General features: G+C 38.3%; 1 protein-coding gene across 1 annotated transcript; it reads left to right on the plus strand.

The window, feature by feature from the left end:
* The first annotated feature begins 215 nt into the window (after nt 1–215).
* LOC114632436 (killer cell lectin-like receptor 5) lies at nt 216–18,468 on the plus strand. Its single transcript, XM_028780938.1, has 8 exons — nt 216–274; nt 1,933–2,096; nt 3,478–3,567; nt 4,441–4,662; nt 8,670–8,809; nt 11,252–11,355; nt 18,046–18,201; nt 18,282–18,468. The coding sequence occupies exons 2-8, from the start codon at nt 1,985–1,987 to the stop codon at nt 18,310–18,312; spliced, it is 855 nt and encodes a 284-aa protein (XP_028636771.1). The 5' UTR covers nt 216–274; nt 1,933–1,984; the 3' UTR covers nt 18,313–18,468.
* Nucleotides 18,469–20,270: the final 1,802 nt, after the last annotated feature.

Below are 20,270 nucleotides of genomic sequence, written 5' to 3' on the forward strand. Positions count from 1 at the left end.
TAAGGACACAGGTTTTGCTCTGCAGGAGTGTTCATCATCTCTGTCTTCAAATATCAATTAAGGATATTTCTTTTTCAGCATCTGGCACAAAATGTTGCTTATCGTTTTTACACTCACAGTCAGCTTTCATTAAGCAATTTCCTCTTTTCACTTTGGTAAGAGGAGGGGCAGAAAATCACAAGGTTGAGTATCACTCAGAGGAAATAAAGGCCAATTTTCCCCCAACTGGGGAATCAATTCCCTCCACCAGAATCGCTTCGGGATACAGAAACAGGTAACAATAGCTGCTTTTATTGTTTTTCTATCAAATGATCAAGTATATTCTAGAGAATTTCAGATGCTGTGACATGAGAGCCGGATTGATGGGGAAGCCCTATTGGTCGTGTTAGATCAGGTTAACTCTGGAAACATGTGAGAACTGTTATTCTGCACTAGTATTTCAGAGTATGCTGTGCCTTGTGTTGTGTGCTAAGAAATTAAGGTAGAAGGATCTATGGAGTTCATAATTCTTTAACTGGATCAAATGTTTGTATATTATTCGTTTGCATGATATCAAATTATAAGCTAGGTAAGATGGGCCAGTGTGTAAATGTACTTGCCACCCAAACTTACCTGAATATTTAAGTTTGATCCCTGGAACTCACATGAAGTTGGAGAGGAAACTTCGTAAAATTGTCTTCTGGACACATGCACCTTGGCTTGAGCAGACCCATTTCAAGAGCAATAATAATAAACAACAACTTTGAAAAGAAATTCTGAAATTGGAGGATTCTTTTAATGTCAAAAAATAAGGCAAAAGATGAATCACTTCAGAAATCTCCATAAATTACAAAACTAGATAAGAATGTTATCAATATTCAGCTTGTTGTCTTTATTATCTGTTAGCTCTCATCTTACTTATTATGAAAGGATAATGTCAGTTAAAAATACATACTATTTACCAATACATTGATATCTACTATCAGATTGCATCCTTCATGGGCATTAGTGCATGTATGCTGCACAGTGACAAAATTTATTTTCCGTATAGCCTCTTCTTTCAACAACATGTATATTATAAGTGTCATGTTTATGTACATGGAATGATTTGAGATTAAAACTTCATCTTGTATCCTCCATGCCTCTCTCTGTTGCTCCCATACTCTACCAGGCAATGTCCCCTTTCTACTTTCCTGTTTGCTGCAGTTACTAAAGGTTATTAATCACATCTGAAGACCGAGCTAGGAAACTCAGATGAGAGACAATATTCAGCATTTGTCTTTCTGAGTCTGGTATAACTCACTCTGTAGGATCTTTCTCAGTTGAATCCACTTACAATGTCCACGCATGGAGAGAAATATGTAGACTGTGGCTGGGTAGAGAGGGTTGGAAATCTCAGCTGATTGGCACTTCAACCCAAGAGATATTTATGTGTCTTGGATCACCTGCAGTATTAACCTTTAAATATTCTACTGAAGGTAGTGTCTGGGAAACTCTGAGACTCATATATAAATAAATAGAATGAAAGCACAATTAATATTCATCAAAATGTATAACTAATTTAAATCAACATTTTCATTTATTCCTAAAGCTTTGAATTTTGATATTTGAATATATTGTTTAAAAGGTTTTCAGTGACTTTCAGTGATACCAATTTTGCCTAATATATTTATATGCTGAATATTTTAAACAAAGAGGCTGTGTCAATATTAGAAGACTTAGTAAATTTTTAATTATTTCCATGTTTCTTAGCAATTTTTCTGAGACCATTAGACATATAAGTAAGTTTAAGATAAATCTACAATGAGTTTTCACCTGAAATGGAAATTGGGTCAGTCAATGTCAGGGTGTTTGGATCATTAAGTGAGTTAATCAGACCTCACTCTTTCCCAACCCTCTATATCATCATATCCAGTTACCTTTCTAAAGACATTTTAATTTTTTTTTTTAAAGAAATCACCCCAGGTCTCATTTAAACAGAGAACATACTCTACATACTCCCAAGATGAGTGAGCAGGAGGTCACTTACTCAACTGTGAGATTTCATAAGTCTTCGGGGTTGCAGAACCAAGTGAGGCCTAAGGAGACTCAAGGGCCCAGAGCAGCTGGCCACAGAGGTAAGTGTCTTAATTTATGTTTTTAAATGCATTTTAAACTTTTAAAAATTAGAAATATCCTACTAGCTTCTATAGAAAACTATAATGTTCCATTTCCTCTAGGCTTGGCTATGTACAAGCGTGGGAGGGAAGAAAAGAGTATTAGTTGGAGGGCAATCACGTACAAAATGGTTCAAAACTAAAATTAAAAAAAATCATAACCCCACTTCTACTCTTTAGTTGTTAGCCAGTTACAAAAGAAATCAGAAGGGGAGAGTAGAACATTAGGAATCTGTAAGGAAAAAAAAATCTTTAGAACCAAGAAATGAGAAACCATTAGGAGAATTTTGACTATTTAGTTTAGTCAAGAAGAATTACGAAAACTTTATTACTAACAGAAAAACTAGAGTTTAAAAAAAACACCCAAAATTCCAGAGAAATAAAATCTTAAGTAAAAGAAACTTTTGCATTAGAAACAATATTTTCTTTCTCTAAGAACGTTTTTTTAAACATCCCCAACACCTAATGCAATAGGCAATAACAGTTGTCTTTCAGAAGAGGAAGTTTCCTACTGGAAATAAAGTTGCAGATGAATGAAAATGGGACGACAGGTTAGTGGGGATAGGAATGAATTAACTCCAGTGAGAATTCCTAAAAATATCAAAGAATAATTTCATTTATTAATAAAAAACAGAAATATCACTTTTTATTCTCTATTTTTATTCCGTACACACTGTCATAGGTCATAGGTGTGCTCCAGACTGAGATATTTTTCTTCTTTGATGTAGTAGTAATCACAGGCAGGAGTTTCAGATTCCAAATGCCTTAGAGAAACCAAAATGTTTAGTATTATATAGATCAAAATCAAGTTTATAGGGAAAAAGAGATAGCTGACCTGTAGGCTCTTTCAAGGATGGGGATGTATACAGATCAGGTCCACAGCAGCTGTGGTTCCCTACCAGTTCTCAAGAACATTCATCCTTTTTTCCTTCCTCTCCATCCTCAGTTATCTTTCCTGGTGGACTGCACGCTCCAGTTAGGTATCTTGCGCTTGGATTCTATCTATGTCTCTAGTGCCTTCTGTAGAATGTATTTTTGTTCCTGTAGAATTGGGTGAGGACACATACCTGTTATCCAGATTTTTCTAGTTTGAGTCAGGAGGATTCACAATACAAAGACCAGCCTAAAATAAGTTCAAAGTGCTGTGAAACTTTACACATAGAATTTCTATACTGGGTGCATTTTAGGTAGAAATCTACAATTTTGAGAGCACATTTTCAGTCTGTATCATAGACTTGTGCAAAATTTCCCATTGTTTTCATGCTATAAATATTGTAGTTAGCATTGAGATGTTCTCTTTTCATGGTTATGATGTTCTTGCTTTTTTTTTTGTTCATTTAAGAGTGTTCAGTACCCTGGCAGCTCATTGTGATAGCTCTTGGAACCCTCTGTTTTCTTCTGCTGGTAACTATTGCAGTGTTGGCAATAAACAGTGAGTAATTGAGCTCAATCTTCTTTGATTTTCTGCCTAAAGAATAGATATTGACATGAACTATGCAGTTACACATGCTGTTCATTTTCCTGCCTATAATCAGGGGATGAGTCAGAATCTTTGGACTTACAATATTTTCTCCTGACAAACTGCAGTGTTCTGTTCTCTTTCATACTTAATCTGTTAGCTCTGGGGCTGTTGAGAGTTGCCCTGTTCTGTCACATTCTTGGCCATGTTCCTTCTGAGGACTTGGTGATAGTCTACTTTCTAAGCTGAGGTGATTGTGAATATAATGTAAACATTTTGTGGTAAACAGCTGTGCAGAGAATCAATGATCTTTTCCTATTTATTCAGTGTATATTGAAGTCATGCTTAAGTAAAAACACTTCATCTCTACAGAGACATTAAAGGTTAAACTTTATTGGATTCCTCTACATTAACAGAGGAAATAACTTCCATACTGGTCTAAAGTATAGCTATATATGTGGATATATGGCATTCTGTATGCTCCAATAAGAATTGTGCCATTTCTTAACATCTTTTTTGTTCAAATTTTCATGGTGTGTTTAGTATTCACTGAATATTTTACTTAGGTAATTATTTGTAAATTTCTGCTGCAAAAAGAAGTGATTGGATGTTACCTCCACCATAATTTTATTCAGCTACGTTATTTATTTTACAGTCAATTTACCTTACAGAAAAATTGATGTATCTTTTTTTATGGTGAGTTAATTGAAATGCTAATTTAAATGTTAAAGTACAAATTATAGTAATGATATGTATTGGTTTGCAACCTGAAGATTTTTCTCTTATTTTAAATTCAATATTTACTTCTTATAAGCATTTTTGTTATTATATCTATGACTAATTTAGTTTTTCAGTGTAGTCAACAAAACCATGAGCTGCAGGAACCTTTAAACTGCCACCATAACTGCAACAACATGCAATGTGACATTGACTTATTAAAAGAAGAACTGCTGAGAAATATGTCTGAAGATTGTTGGAGAGGCTACAATCTTCAGAAATGCCCCAATAGAGAAGAGAACAGATGGTACAGCAAAACCAAGACTGTTTTAAATTCCTCACAGTGCATAGGTATGTAGTGGAGGAGGACCATAAATAGAGAATTGCATTATTATTTATTGTTTCTTCTCTGGAAGCTTTGAAGTCCAACCAGCAGCTTACGATGCTGATGATCTCTGGATTAATTATTTGGGGGTTCCTTATTTTATGTAGGGGCCTGGAAACCCAGAAATCTTTGTTTGGATTCTGAAAGTCTTAGAGTTTCTAGAAGTCAGGTTCTGTTTGGCACTCCTACTGCTCCTTGAGGATAGAATTACAAATCAGTACCCCTAAGATTGTTTGGGTCTGCTGGAAAATCTGAGTCTCCAACTTTGTTGTTGACAGAACATGGAACTTTTTAGTAACAGTGTACTTATCAACTATTTATGCTACAATGGACTTAGAGCATTTACATGAATGTAGTTATAAAAAGAATTGTGTGTGTGTGTGTGTCTTTTTCATTTGACATGTTTTGAGAAAGTTGGACTGTTTGTAAAGAAAAGGGATCCTCCCTGAAGTAGACAAGGGAGCTTCACCATGGTGTGTACACTTTGCAGCTCTGTCAGTGACACAGTGAATGAGGATAGAGAAATGAAAAGATCAAGTGTCACTTGCAACCTTTCTTACCCTTCAGTGTGACTTGTTATCTTTGACACAGTTTATCAATCATCATAAAATATTGTTTTCAGAGTTTGGAGATATTAAAGAACACTTTTATATAATCTCGCCTCTCTGTGATATAGTAGGATGTGATGATTCTCATTAAGTCAAGATTAATATATTTAAATATAATATATTTAAAATTGCTACATTATAAAATAAAAATCTGTGACAGGGAAAAAAAAGCTCCAAAACAAACTTTGAAGTATTCCAGATCCATACAAATTGCTTTGTGTCATTTCTTTAAAATAACTTAGATTCCTGTGCCTCTGCTCTATCCACCATGGATCTCCTCTGTGTACCATGAACAGCATCATCCCAGACATAGCTGTCGGTACAAACTGGGTATCTGAGGAGCTCTTCTCCATGTGTGTCAGAAATGGCCCCTTCATCATGAGCAGGTCGGCCTCAGCAGCCAATGGAGCAGGGTTCCCTCTCACCTTTGCCATCCCTCAGGCCACAGGTCTCTCTGTCTCTAATGTACATGGAGCCCTGCCCCCCACCCCACCACCCTTTACTGCTGCATGACTGGCAGGTGCTGGGAATTTGGTCCTTTTGGTCAGCAACCTGAACTCTGAGAGAGTCACATCCCAAAGCCTCTTTCTTCTCTTCAGCATCTATGGTGATATGCAATGGGTGAAGCTCCAGTTCAACCATAAAAAGAAAGAGCTTGTGCAGGTAGCAGAAGGCAGCCACGCCCAGCTGTCCATGAGCCACGTGAAAGGACACAAGCTACACAGGAAGTCAGTGCACATAACACTGTCAAAGCATCAGAGTATACAGGTGCTATTGGAGTGGAGTGTGACAGGAGGACCAGGGCCTGACCAAGGCTATGACAGCTCATGGCTGCAAGGCCTCAAGAATCCAGAATGCAAGAACTTCCAAAATATCTTTCCACCCTCAGCTACCCTACACCTCTCCAACATCCTGCCGCCTGTGTCAGAGGATGACCTCAAGAGCCTCTTCTCCAGCAGTGGTGGTATGGTCAAAAGAACCACAATGTGCGATTGATCCAGATGGGCTCTGTGGAGGAGGGAGTGCAGCTGCTGATTGAATTGCACAACCATGACTTATGCAAGAATCGTCACCTGTGAGTGTCCTTTTCCAAGTCCAGCATCAAGGTGCCTGTGGGCCTGCGAAAGCTTCCACCATTCCAGAGAAGACACTTTAAAAAGCAGCTGAAGTGACCTTACACACCAGAGATTTTATTTTTTTAAAGAGAGATAAGTTTACCTGTTGTTTTAAAAAATTAAATCTAGTCTACTTTGATTTGGGCCACAGAGGCTCAGTAAGTCCTGGCACCATGCCTTGAGGGGCTCAGGCGTGAGGCCACAGCAGTGCCCCAAACAAAGCTGCTTTCTGTGCCTTACAAACCAGAGTGGCTCATGCCCACACACCCACACTCTAAGGCAACCAGTTGTCTCTAGACCTGCAGGTGAGCCAGGTGGCCTATATGTAGGCTCCCCAATGCTGTGCAAGAGCTGAGGCTACTCAGACCAGAGGAATCAGACTGTCCTCAGCTGCTGAGTTTCATGTGACTTTTGTATTCTATTCCATGTGGTCACAGACACCTGTGACTAGCAATATTTCCACTTGAACAAATACCCTAATCTTTTCAATTTATATTCAAGAGATATAGCTTTAAGTATTTTTTGTAGCAATGATATAATTGTATGTGTGTACTCTAAACTTCTGTGTCCCCTACGCTCCTTCCTTCCAGTGACCAATTTACAGAGGGGCCCAGGACAGGGCTGGAGAAATAGCTCAGAGACTCGTGGGTTTCTACCTTCTCATTTTGGACCAAAGTTTTGTTTTCTGCCTGTCTCTGACTATGTCCAGTTGAGGGTCAGACCTCTAGGCCTTAATGTCCCTCCCGGATACCCACCTCCATCTTAGCCTGTTTCGAGGTGAGGGGTTATCTGAACCCTGGTTCTGTGAAAATCTTAGAAGAGTGTAAATATTTATGATTTTATACCTATGGGGCTGAGACGGTACAGCACTTTTTTTATGGTGACAGATGGATATTTTGGTAACGACTACAGGCTTAGTATTGTCCTGGGGCTAGCTCTGGTCACATCTTCCCCATCTCAGATGGTGTATTGGGGTAGACTTTCCATTAACAAAGTTTTATAAACTTTGCCTTCCCTGAGCCATTCATTCTAAGCTGTAGGCCAGGCTGGACCTACAGCTGGATTCAATAAACATCTGTGTCTTACAAAAATAAATGAATTAATTAATGAAGTAATTTGATGATCTGTAAAGGGTATGATAATGATGTTCTCCCTAAGATTATGAGATTGAAGGTGGAGAATAATAACTTTCAGGAATATATGAACATGCCAGCAAATTCCAGGACAGCCTGACCTACACATTGATAGCTCTTTACAGAAAAATGAAATTTGGAGATAAAGTTTGTCAATAAAGCATGTGCATTTACAGCACCTCATTAAAGAAAATATTTATATTGAGGTGATGTTGTCCTACAAACTATTAAACTTGAAACATTTGGGCATATGGGTACCACACTGAGGGCATCAACATAATCAGGAGAACAGACTATCAGCATCGAAACATGTTTCTTATGTCTCTCATTTCTCTTAAGGTAGAGGATTTAACACAGAAGAGGGCACAATAGTAAGAGCTTTGTAGTGTGTGGACCAGTGTGGGTACAATGCATTACTGCAGGACTTGAATTCTGTCCTCAGTTTAGCTCCCTGTGAGTAGCAGGTGCTCATTGCCTTTTCTCCAGGCTCCGGCATCTCACAAGCCTCTGCTTCATAGAGCTGGGCTGTTTTAGAAGCCTGATCTTCCTGGAATCATAAAGTGTGGTCCTAGGTGTGGTGGGTTTCACTTTGCACATCATCCTCAAGTTCATCCTTGTTCATCACATACATTAGCATTTCTGTTTGGGCTTCAGTGTGAAACATTATGTTACACTCCATCCCAGGGTGACTTAGAACTCACTGTATACCCAAGGCTGGACTGGAATTCACCTCATAGCCTAGACTTGGCCTCTAACTGGTGGTGACCCAACTGTTTGTGTCTTTGGAGTGCTCAGTTTATAGACATAAGTCATCAGACTGTGCTGATTCATTTCATTTTAAAAGATAAATAGTATTCTTCTGTGTGTATGTGCTACATTTTCTCTACTGATTCAGCCATGATTGATGCACAAAATGTTTTTGTATTGCTATGTTACTAAAAATTTTGCATAGATCATGAGTATGCAGGGGTCTCTGGGCATTAGAAATTGAGAGTTCTCCATTTCTGAGACCTGTGAGATGTTATTTTTTTTTTTACACAGGCTTAATAAATACATTTTGTTTTGTAACAGAATGCCAGGATATAAGTTTAACCATGTATTTACCTTCTCTGTTTAGGAAGAGGTGAAATACACTGGTTCTGCTATGGTATAAAGTGTTATTATTTTATCAACAATGATAGAAAATGGAATGGATGTAATCAGACCTGCCATAATATCAGCCTATCCCTTCTGAATATTGATGATAAGGATGAACTGGTACTGTAGACACTAATTTTTCCACTTTATTGTCTTAGTCTCTGTCTCTAACCCTGAATAATGAGCTACTGAACCAAGTCTTTTCATTTGTATATGCTTTTCCTGTAATGTGGACAAAAGTGTGGGACACAGGTCTGTTAAGAGAGACTTGTGAATACAGAGACACTTGTGTCCTTCAGTCTCCTCCATTTCTCAGGAGTCTACAAGAGAGTCCCTACGAAAGCTGTCCTTCCATGATGAAGTTTAACCCTTTGGTACAGCACATCCTATGGCTGCCAGTTATTTATCTCTATAGAGTACCAAATAAACTCCTGCTGTCTAGGTTTTACTCTTTGGAATTTGGAAGTGAGGCTACGTGAGATGAGTAATTAGATGACAATAGGGAAATTAGTTGATATCTGTGCCTGTCTGCACAATGGAGATCATATGGGAACCAAGGAATTAAATGGATTTAACCTTTACCCCATGGTGATTTTCACAGGCCCTGTCAATTTATACTGCATAGTATTCTAATGTTTTGTTTAAAAAAATCCATGTTTAGAAATGGTATTTAAAGAATCAAACTTTCCAAGATTCTGATATTTCCTGCTTAAATTATTGTTAATGAAGTCTCTTCAAATATAAAAATTATACTTTTCAAGAGCAATGATTGCAGGACTACCTTGAAACCTTTGTTAATTACAAGTCAGTCTCTGAGAGCCCCAAGTCTAGGTTAGTTGATTCAGTTGATCTTCCTGTGGAGTTCCTATCCCTTTCTGGGCCCACAATCCTTTGTCCCCAAGCTCTTTTCATTGTTTAGTATGGTTGTCTGTATCTGTATGTGTCAGCTGCTGGGTGGAGCTTCAGAAAGGACAACCAATCAAGACTCCTGTCTGCAAGCATAACAGAGTATGATTAATAGGATCTGGGACTTATGCTTTGCATGGGATGGGTCTCAAGTTGAAGCAGTTATTTGTTGGTTTCTCCCTCATTTGTTGGTCCATCTCCAACCCATGTATTTCTTGTAGACAGGATAAATTTGTGGTGGAATGGCTTGTGGGTAATTTGGTGTCCCTACTGCTTCCACAGGTTATTTTCATGGCCACAGGAGGCAGCCTCCCCCGGCTCCATACCTCAATGCTGTGAGTCACAGCAAATGACACCCCTATAGATTCATGTGTACCTCCCTATCACTGGTCTCCATCCTGGAGATGTCCCCTACCACCTCCATCATCAGTTGCAGAGTTCCATTCATTCTCATGGCCATCAGCATATCTTCCCACCCCCTCCTACACTTGACTGTAACCCCCCACTCCCCTACATCCTTTCTGCTACTCAGTTTTTTCATCTATCTGCCTTCTATATCCATTCCATTCCCACATCCAAGTGACACTCAATCACCCAGGCTTGTGCCCTTCTTCCTGTTCAGCCTCCTTAAGTCTGTGGAGTGCAGCATGGGCATCCTGTATTTTATGTCTAATGCCCACTTGTAAGTAATACATGTCATACACGCTCCTTTGGAACTCGGTTACATCACTCAGGATAATATTCTCAAGTTCTATCCATTTACCTCCAAAATTCATGATGTCTTAGTGTTTCATATGTGAATAGTATTCCACTGTGTAGATGTACCACAGTCTTTATTCATTCTTCAGCTGATGGACATCTAAGTTGTTTCCAGTTTCTGGCAATTACAAATATATCTGCTATGAACATAGTTGACCAACTCTCCTTGTAGATGCAGAACATCTTTTGGCAATGTGCCCAGGAGTGGTATAGCTGGTTCTTGAGGTAGAACTATTGCTAGTTTTCTGACAAACCACCAACCTGTTTTCCAAGGTGGTTGTACAAGTTTCCATTCCCACCATCAATAGAAGAGTGTTCCCTTACTTCAAAAGCTAGCAGGCATAGGGTATCATGTGAGTTTTTAATCTTATCCAATCCTAATAGTATAAGATGGGATCTCAGTGTTGTTCTGATTTGCATTTACCTGATGGCTAAGTACTTTGAACATTTACTTATATGCATCTTGACCATTTGAGATTCCTCTGTTGAGAATTCTCTGTTTAGCTCTGGTATAGAAAACGCAATAGAAGAAACTGAAACATTAGTCAAAGAAAATGCTAAATCTAAAAAGTTCCTGCCATAAGCAGGAAGATTGTGCATTCAAGGACAGCCTTGTTTACATAGTGAGACTTGGTCTAAGAACACAGTCACAAATCATGCCATGATCCCAGTATCTGAGGACACCTGAAGTTTTTATTTTAAATAACTTATTGAGCTGACAGTTTTGATATAAATGTGCTACTAGTGGGAAGTCACTCTGGAAAATGAACATGGTGGGACTGAGCGGTGGGAGGACAGGACAGCAGAGAACGACACAGGAATGTTGGAAACTTTTCTTGCTTGTTCTTCTCTCATCAAACAGAAATTTCATCATAAGGTGTGTTGTTTCCCTTACAGGAGCTCCTTCGGTGCCAGATTATTCCAGACACTTACTGGATTGGACTGAAATATGATAATAAAAAAAATGAATGGAGATGGATTGATAATGGCCCATCTATACTGTGAGTTTCTAGACCCTTCCGACTATATCACTTGTGTGGGAATTGGAAGGATTGTGTGCAAAGGCTTTTCTTTCCTTTCACATAGCTTTCCTCATTTTCTATGGAGCTCATTGTTAAGGTCAAGTTACTTAAGGCAGTCTCTGAGCAAGTCTTACAGAGGGAAGAAGCATGGTTGAGGGACTGACCAAAAGTGGCTTAAGAATGCATACATCTCAGGACTGTGTCTTCTAAGTTGTGACAGGCACTAGGAAGTCAACAACTTGTGATGGTATGAAGTGACTGAATTATCATGACAGTTTGAGTTTGAGTCTCTCTGATATTCGTGTGACATTTTTTACTATTGTTAGCTTATATAATTGTTGGTTATTTATAAATATGAGAACATGTTTATATACACATACATATGTATGCCTACCATCTATTTCAAGGTGTTTAGTTGTATAAATCTCAATTTTTTGTTTATTCATAATCTGGTAGAAAACTGTTCACTGCTTTTCTTTATTAATAAATATATTTTCTCGACTATTTCATATACATAAAATAATATATGAACATATCATCCCCTAGTACTACTAAAAGCTGTAATATTACCCCAGGAAGTCATGTCTTTGTAACTAACTGCCATATGTGCATGGTTGTAGGTTATCCACTGGAACAAGGAAACCCAGCAGTGGCCACACCATTAAAGAATTGAATCTCCCTTTTCCAAGAGCTATCATCTAAGAATAGTTATTCCTTAAGAAGAAGTAATCTTTGTAGAGATTTCATCTTGTCAAGAGCCTGCATTTTGCAGAGCTCCTTCTCTTCTCTGGTTCTTACATTCTTTCTCTGTCATCTTCTCTGCTGTTCCTTGAGTCTTCCTGGTGGTATGGATGGAGAGAAGATGATGTAGATATCACCGTCAGGGACGGTCATATAAGCACTTCTCCTAAGCACATTGACCAGTTCTGTCTCTCTGCAAGGACTATAGACCACTGTATAAAGAAGCTTCTCTGACTGAAGTTCAGAGCAGCATAGGTCTAAAATATAACTATACTTGTTAAGAATGCATTTTAACCCCTGACCACTTAGCAGAATGATTGTAGCAAGTTCCAATCTAGGGACTGTAACCGTCCCAATCTTGGATTTTGATTCAGATTACAACGCCAAATATTATTCCCTCATAAATAAAGCACCAGTTCCAATAAGAAAGCATCTATTTATACTGTAACCTACATTGCCTAGCAAATCAATATGGTAGCATGCAGGGTCAAGTGCAGGATAGAACTACTCATATCTTTTCTCCCCTGCAACTTGCCCAACATCTACTAACACTTTGAAAGCCATATATCCTGCAATGTTGGAGGTCTGTGGTCTTGAGATTGACCTCTCTATGTGTTGCTTTTCATTATTTCTTGGCTTCTATTCCTTTTTGTTGTGCTTGATTCTTTTTTTCTAGAGCTTTCATGTGTATTTTTAAATTGTTAGTAAGAGAAATTTTTGATTTCCTTATGTAGGCCCTTAGTTCTATGACATTCCTCAAGCACTTTTGATCCAGATCTTTAGGAACAGTGGTTATGAAAAGCTTAGGCCCAGACATGGTGGTGCACATCTTTAATCCCAGGAGGAAAAGGCAAGAAAATGTTTGAGTTCAATGCCAGCCAAGGACAGGGCAAGTTTTAGGTGTAGTAAAGCTTAAATCCAGGCATGGTAGTACATGCCTTTAATCTCAGCATTCAGAGGGCAGAGCCATGCAGACTTCTGAGTTCAAGGTCAATCTTCAGAGCAAATTTCAGAACAGTGAAGATTAGTCAGTGAGGGAGTTGTAAAACTGAAAGCTGGTAATTAAGGGGGTAGGATTTGTTACAATCCTAGCAAGTAGGAGAACTTGGCAGCTTCAGCCATGAGGATCTGGCAGTAAAGAATAAAAGGATGCTGGTTAGCTTGACCTAAGAAATTAGGCATGATTAAGAAGAGACCAGCATCATTGAGGTGAAACATGCTGGCAAGTGTTTTCTGAGAGGACAAAGAAGCTGTATTCAACAGAGGTAAGACTATACCTCTTGCTGCAGATGGCCTTGGTAATGTGTAAGAATCACACAGGTGGTACTAGCTTTGAAGGTATGAAAGGATTATGAAGCTTCTTGCAGCTGAAGCTTGGCACAGTGAGAGGCTAGGGAAGGCCATTGGTAAAGGTGCATACTCAATGGCAGTTTATGGCCTAGGAGTGAGGGGCCATAAAAGTAAATTGAAGTCTGGCACCATGAAGAGAGCTTATGAGAGGCTATAGGTGAAGCCTCATTGCAGCAGAAGACCCCAGCATATTGGTGATACTGGTATCATGCGATCACCACCAGGAAAAGCAGCAGAAATGGAGTAAAGTCAACCACAACCTAGAATGCTACAAATGGCAAAGCTGGAGAAGTAATGCAAGGCCTTTGGAGGAACCCTGAAAATTGTGAATCATAGATATTGGAACAAGAAACTGTGAGCAGAGGAAAGATGCTAACAGGAGATGAACCCAGCCCAGAAGAAAGAAGTTTGTTGTAGTCAAAAAAAAATGAAAAAGAAGTAAGAGATATGAAGAATACATTGATATCAGACTTGGACATGCAGAATTTGGACCTGCTTAGATGGTTTTTCTGTTTTGATTTAGTCTAGTATTTTTTCAGTATGGAATTTTGAAATGGTATTTTATATCCTGTGATGTTGGAGGTATGTGATCTGCTGTTTGATATAATTTTTATTGAAGATTTTTTTTAAGGGATTGAATCTCAGAAAAAAACTTTGAACTTTGAACTTTTAACATTGATGAGACTGCTATAGGCTGTAGGGATTTCTGAACTTGGACTAAGTTCATTTTGTATCAAGGTATGCCTAGGTATATCTTCCATAGACTACTGTGTTTGAACAAACCTATGGGAGTCAGGGAGTGAAATATGGTGGTTTGAATATGCTTGGCCCAGGGAGTGGTATTATTAGGAAGCATGGCCACTAGGGTAATTTTGGTTTTGTTGGAGAAAGTGTATCACTGTTGGAGAAAGTGTGTCACTGTGGGGGCAGATTTTCAGACCTTTCTCCTATCTATGTGGAAGCCAATATTCTCCTGTCTGCCTCTGAATCAAGATGTAAAATTTTCATCCCCTTATCCAGTCCCTCATATGCCTAGATGCTGGTATGCTTCTTTCTTGATAATTGGCTGAACTTCTGAACTGTAAGCCATTCCCAATTAAATGTTGTCCCTTATAAGTGATGCCTTGATCATGGTGTCTGTTCACAGCAATGAAACCATAACTAAGACACCAAGCTCTAGGCAATAAACATAAATAATTTATAATGCAATTTTGCTACATGACTATGTAACAGAAGATTCTGCCCTACGGTTCCTGATCTCTCCAATAACGGGCTTTTCATTTGATTAGAATTTCAAACATGATCTCCCTCATGTGGTAATTGATTCAAATCCAGTAACAAAGCAATTAGCTACCCACTGAAAATGGTACCCATGAGCATATCTTGCTTAGCATGTATGTATCTAGGCATGGTGGGAATAAAGCCATTGATATCATTTGTCCTCCCAGCAGCCTGCAATGTACATTTGACCCTTTGAAATGTAGCCAAATAAAAATGTTTCCTGATTGATTTTACACTAAATCTTTGTGTCCTGGTGTCACAGTGTGCTATATCTTCACCAATTGGGTGTTACCATGTAGTTATGGTGAAAAAGCAAGTGTAGAGGCATTAACAACTCAGGGTTCTACCTGCTTCTCTCCCGCCCCCCAAAATGCTGGAATTGAAGGTGTGCATCACCACCACATCTAGATCTATTTTGATTATTTACCTACATTTTTAAATAGAATATATTTTGTTCAGGTTTTCCAACCCCACAATTCCAAGATCCAACCCAACTTTAATCCACAACCAATTTTATGTTCTCTCTCTCTCTCTCTCTCTCTCCCTCCCTCTCTCTCTCTAAATTGTTTTTATTAATTGTTTTATTTGTGTACATTCCAGGTTTCCCCTCCATAAACTGCCCACCACATCCCCCTCACCTTTGCTAATAAGACAATGCTTCCCCACCCATTTAACCACTCACTCCCTCCTCACAGTTCTAGCATCTCACTTCTCTAGGGAATCAAGCCTCCATGGACCAAGGGCCTCCAATCCCACTGATTCTAGAAAAGGCAGTCCTCTGTTCCATATGTAGGGGAAACCATATATCTTTTTTTTTTTGGTGGTTTATTTAATTCCTGAGAGTTTTGAGGAGTCCTGATAATTGATACTGTTGTTATACCTATGGGGTTGCAATACACTTCAGCTCCTTTAGTCCTTTCCCTAAATCTTCCAATGGCATCCTTAAGCTCAGTCCAATGGTTGCAAATGGTATCTTTATCTGTTTTAGTCAGGTGCTGGCAGAGCCTTTCAGAGAACAGCCATTCCAGCCAAGCCATTTGCTTGCTCCTGTCTGCAAGCAAATCTTGGCATCAGAAACATTGTTGGGGTTTGGTGTCCATGATGGGATGGATCCCAAGGTGGGAAGGTCTCTGGATGTCCTTTGCTTCAGTTTCTCCTCTATTTTTGTCCCTGCATTTCTTTTAGACAGGGACAATTCTGGGTTAAATATTTTGATATGGAGGGTCCCTTCCCTTCACTTGGGGTTATATCTATCTACTGGAGTTAGTCACTTCAGGTTCTATCTCCCTGCTGTTGGATATTTCAGCTAATCCCATCCCCATTGGGTCCTGGAATCTTATGTCATCCCTGATGTTTGGGATTTCCTAGTAGTTCCCCCTGTTCCTCACCCCCACTGCCACTTATGTCTATTCATTCTCCTGGCCCACTGGAATTCTCTCCTGTCTCTTTCCATACATGTACCTGTTCCTCTTTCAATTTCAGGATATCTTTCAGAACAGAGTGTCGGCTGGGTGAAAGTTCAGCAGAGAGGCCACTATGACTCTGCCTATGATTCACTTATCCTTATCTAAGTTGGTAGTATCCACCAAGGCTACCTATTTACAAGGTCTATGACTACTTAGGCTGGTAAATTTCCATAAACGTTGCCTGTTTACATTAGCTTATAGCCATCTGTTTCAGTGTTTTTTCCACAGAGACCCAAGACTTTGTGTTAGCATGCATGTATGTCAGGGCTATTGCTGATTTTAGGCTTATGGCTAATTTTAGGCCTTAAGTGTATAAGCAGGGCTGCCCCTGACATCTCTTCCCTTCTCTAAGTATAGAAGGGCCATGGCAATTCTAATCTTGTGAAGGTGGGGATAGAGGCCTGACCTCCAGGAGTTGAAGGGGGACCTTGTAATGGCTCCGGTCCTCCTGTCGTTGTTCAGTGAGGCATGAGGGCCATACCATCCGGATGTCTTTTTTCCTGGAGAGGGGATACTTTTGACATCAACTCCTATGCAGTCAGGCTTGTCCCTTATGGAACCCAGAGAGATATTTTTAACTTTTATTTCTATTCCCTTGCAGTGATTAGCCTTTCAGCCTAAGCAAGAATTCAGATTGCCAGTCAGAGGGGGTTCTGGGTGGCCCCTCTCTGCTTGGTCTAGGGGCAGAAGTCCCTCTTTTAGGTTGGGTGGAGATGGGTTTTGGGAACACCCTGAATGGAATAGGACAGAGTAACAACCTCATCTTGAGTCTCGTGGTCCTCCATAGATAACTTATGATAGTGTATCTGAATCAGTTTTGTTACCAAATTTTCTATCTGTTGTTTAACAAAGTTAGTCAGCCTGTTTAAGACCTTTGATGGGCCATTGACATGAAACATTGAACAGCTAGAGATTGGCATCACTAATCTGAAGAAATCATTCGTTTCGCTGTCTGAAGTGATCTCTAAAAATTGGAAAGGACTTTATTGGACTTGATTTACTCTTTTACAGTAGAAAAGACTGTGTACAGCTTTTGACTATGTACAGCCCTTAAAGAAGAATGTTGCTTTTATATAGACAAGACAGGGATGGTTAAAGAGAACATGAAAAAGGTCCGAGAAAGTCCTGAGAAAAGACAGAGAGAAAGTGAAAGATGAGAGCTGGTACAAGAATTGATTTTGAACCACTCCATGGTTGTCAACCCTACTTTCTCCCATCTTGGGACCATTAACTGGGTTATTTTAGATTATTTCATTTTGTCCCTGGGCCTTAAATAGGCTGACTAACTTTATGAAACAACAGATAGTTATTTCATCCTTTCAATCTGTCATCACAGCACAAAATATCATAGACAAACTAGTTCAGTATAAAATTATCACTTATTATTTGAGTAATGCTGAAAAAATAATTCTGCTTGCTGAACAAAATTACTGGTATGGAAAGGAAAATGCATTGAGTCATGATCAGAGACATTTTCTATGTTTATTTTTACTGTTTTTGTAGTTTTGTGTGGATTTATGTGCATGTACATGCACAGATCACAGCTCATGAGTGGACAGCTGAATGAAGTTAGGTCTTTCCTTTAATTCTACATCATCTGAGGGCTAAACTCACATGGTCACATTTGGTGTCAACAGTCTCAATCCACTCAAGTCACTGGTCCAAGAACATATTTTAGGAGTTTAGGGAAAATAAAAATGTTTTAGTCATACACATTTATTTAATTCCATATTCTATACATTTTAGTCAATAAACTTAGTTTCAAAAATCTTGGCTTCTACAATATAACCTTCAAATTTTAATGACTGCCTATTATATTTTTGTTTTATAGAGATTTGATGACAATAAAATCAGAGAAGAAAACAGGAGGCTGTGCGGTTTTCAGTATGACAGGTATACATAGTGATGACTGTGGTAAAAAACATCCCTGTATCTGTGAAAAGAGAATGGACAAAGTCCGTGCATCAGTGTGCAGTGTGAAGGAAAGGTAAAAATGAAAGGTTATCTTCTGTGTTTGTTTCATGTGATGATTTGTTACTAGGTACCAACTGAAAGTTTCAATCACAGGTCTCAGTCTGATGTGCAAATAGAGAGATGAGCTGTAAAGGGAAGAAATGTTTTTCTGAAATCTGGCTTAATAGAGAAGAAGTCATATTCCTTTCTGGCACATGGAGCAGCATGCATGTGGAGAATGGACACCCTTTGTTTCAAGACCCTAAAGATTCACTCACATTGTCTCCTGATTGACACAGAAAACCACATAGAGAACATGATACATAATGTATATATCACATTATCATTAGGATATTTCTGTATCCCATGGCTTTGATAGCACAATTAATATCTAATTTGCCATTGTGAGTTGATATGTGTTGGTTAGTTACTATTTTGTATTTTTTGGATGTTGAAGAAGTTGCCATTTTAAAAAAGCTTTTGGGATAAGGAACTGTGGGGGATAGGACTGAGGGTAGACAATGAATGGACTGTTAATAAATAAAATAATTTTAAAAAGGTTTTGTTTGATATAAAATATAATTTCAGGCTTTATAACTCATGCCATGACTAGTTCAAGAATCTCACAGAATCTTCCATAGTCCACATCTGTTCTTATTTTCTTTCTGTCTGTCTTTGTTTTATTTGATGGGAAGATGTAAACTGATAGATACAGCAAAATTTATTGAGGCTAGATAGGTATGGTGGCTCAGACTTACAGACATTCTACATACATGAGTTGGAGGGAATCCTAAGCTACATGTAAATTTGAACATCATTTTCTATAGACCGAGTCTCTGTCCTATGAATCCTAACAATGACAGTAGTAGTAATAATATTATAAATTGTTTATAAACATTTTTCTAGAAACGCAATCTCTTTCACAGCATAATACTACAATGATAAAACTCAAAAAATTTATTATTGATTAATTATTATGCTCTGTTCCATGATTCACATTCATGTCTGTTAGTTTTCTGGATGATGTTAGTATGTCCTAAGGGTCAGTATCATGTTGTATATTTACTTGTAATATCCTTGTGACCTTCAATTTCAAAATGGTTGACTTGCATATTTTTTTTTTTTTGGTTTTGATCGTGAAGCTGAATTATCTACAGTAAGTCATTTGAAATAAAATTTGTATCCAATAAGCACACCTCTACAACCACCATTGTACTAAGTAGATTTATGTCCATTTGACACGAAATAAAGTCATATCTTAGGAAGTAGCCTCAGTTCAGAAAGTACCTTAATGAGATCAGGCTGTGGTAAATAAGCCTGTAGATATTTTATTAACTAGCAATTTATGTGTGAGCGCCAGTTAGATTGTGGGTGCCACCTTTGGGCTTGTGGTTTAGGATACTCTAATAAAGAAGGCTGAGCAATGAGAAGTAGACCAATGATCAGCAAACTTTCTAGACCTCTGCATCAACTTCTGCCTCATGTTCCTGTTAGGTTTGAGTTTCTGTCCAGATTTCCTTCAGTGATAGACTGCAATGTGTAAGTGTAAATAAAATAGTCCCTTTCCAATTTACTTTCACCATGGTCTTTCATCAGAAGAAAAATATAGACTAAGAGAGCCATCAAACCCTAACATGAAACTATTTTATTTCCCAAAGTACTTTTCTGCTCCTTGTCTTCCCCGGCATGCCCAATACAGGGATTCATATACTGTCTTGCAGTCTAAATTAGTATGACCTAGTTCAGAGTGTAATATACTCTGTAAGTTTTTGTATTTGATTCCATTTTCTCTGTATATTTTCTTTACTACTGATTTTTCAGATAACTTATACTTTTTTCACAAACCAGTGATTCATTCATTTTGTTACCCAGAACTCTCTGTTACACAAATCACCATGGCATTCTTCCATTAACGTGTGAATGTATCATGTGTTTCTAAGTTTCAACAATTATGAATAAAGTTGTCAAGTCAATTTTGTGTTTCACTGTGTGAAATATATTTTATACCTTTATTTTTATATATCTATCAATATCTATCTATCTATCTATCTATCTATCTATCTAATCTAATCTATTTTGGTAAATATTCAGAGCTATAGTATT

The sequence above is a fragment of the Grammomys surdaster genome, unplaced genomic scaffold (genome assembly GCF_004785775.1).
Source record: "Grammomys surdaster isolate TR1022 unplaced genomic scaffold, NIH_TR_1.0 373, whole genome shotgun sequence".
Lineage (NCBI taxonomy): Eukaryota > Metazoa > Chordata > Mammalia > Rodentia > Muridae > Grammomys > Grammomys surdaster.

Coding starts and splice junctions, on each gene's coding strand:
- LOC114632436 (XM_028780938.1), top strand. CDS start 1,985: ATGAGTGAGCAGGAGGTCACTTACTCAACTGTGAGATTTCATAAGTCT. Junction 3,568..4,440: donor TGCAGTGTTGGCAATAAACA/GTGAGTAATTGA, acceptor TGACTAATTTAG/TTTTTCAGTGTAGTCAACAA. Junction 8,810..11,251: donor TTGATGATAAGGATGAACTG/GTACTGTAGACA, acceptor TTTCCCTTACAG/GAGCTCCTTCGGTGCCAGAT.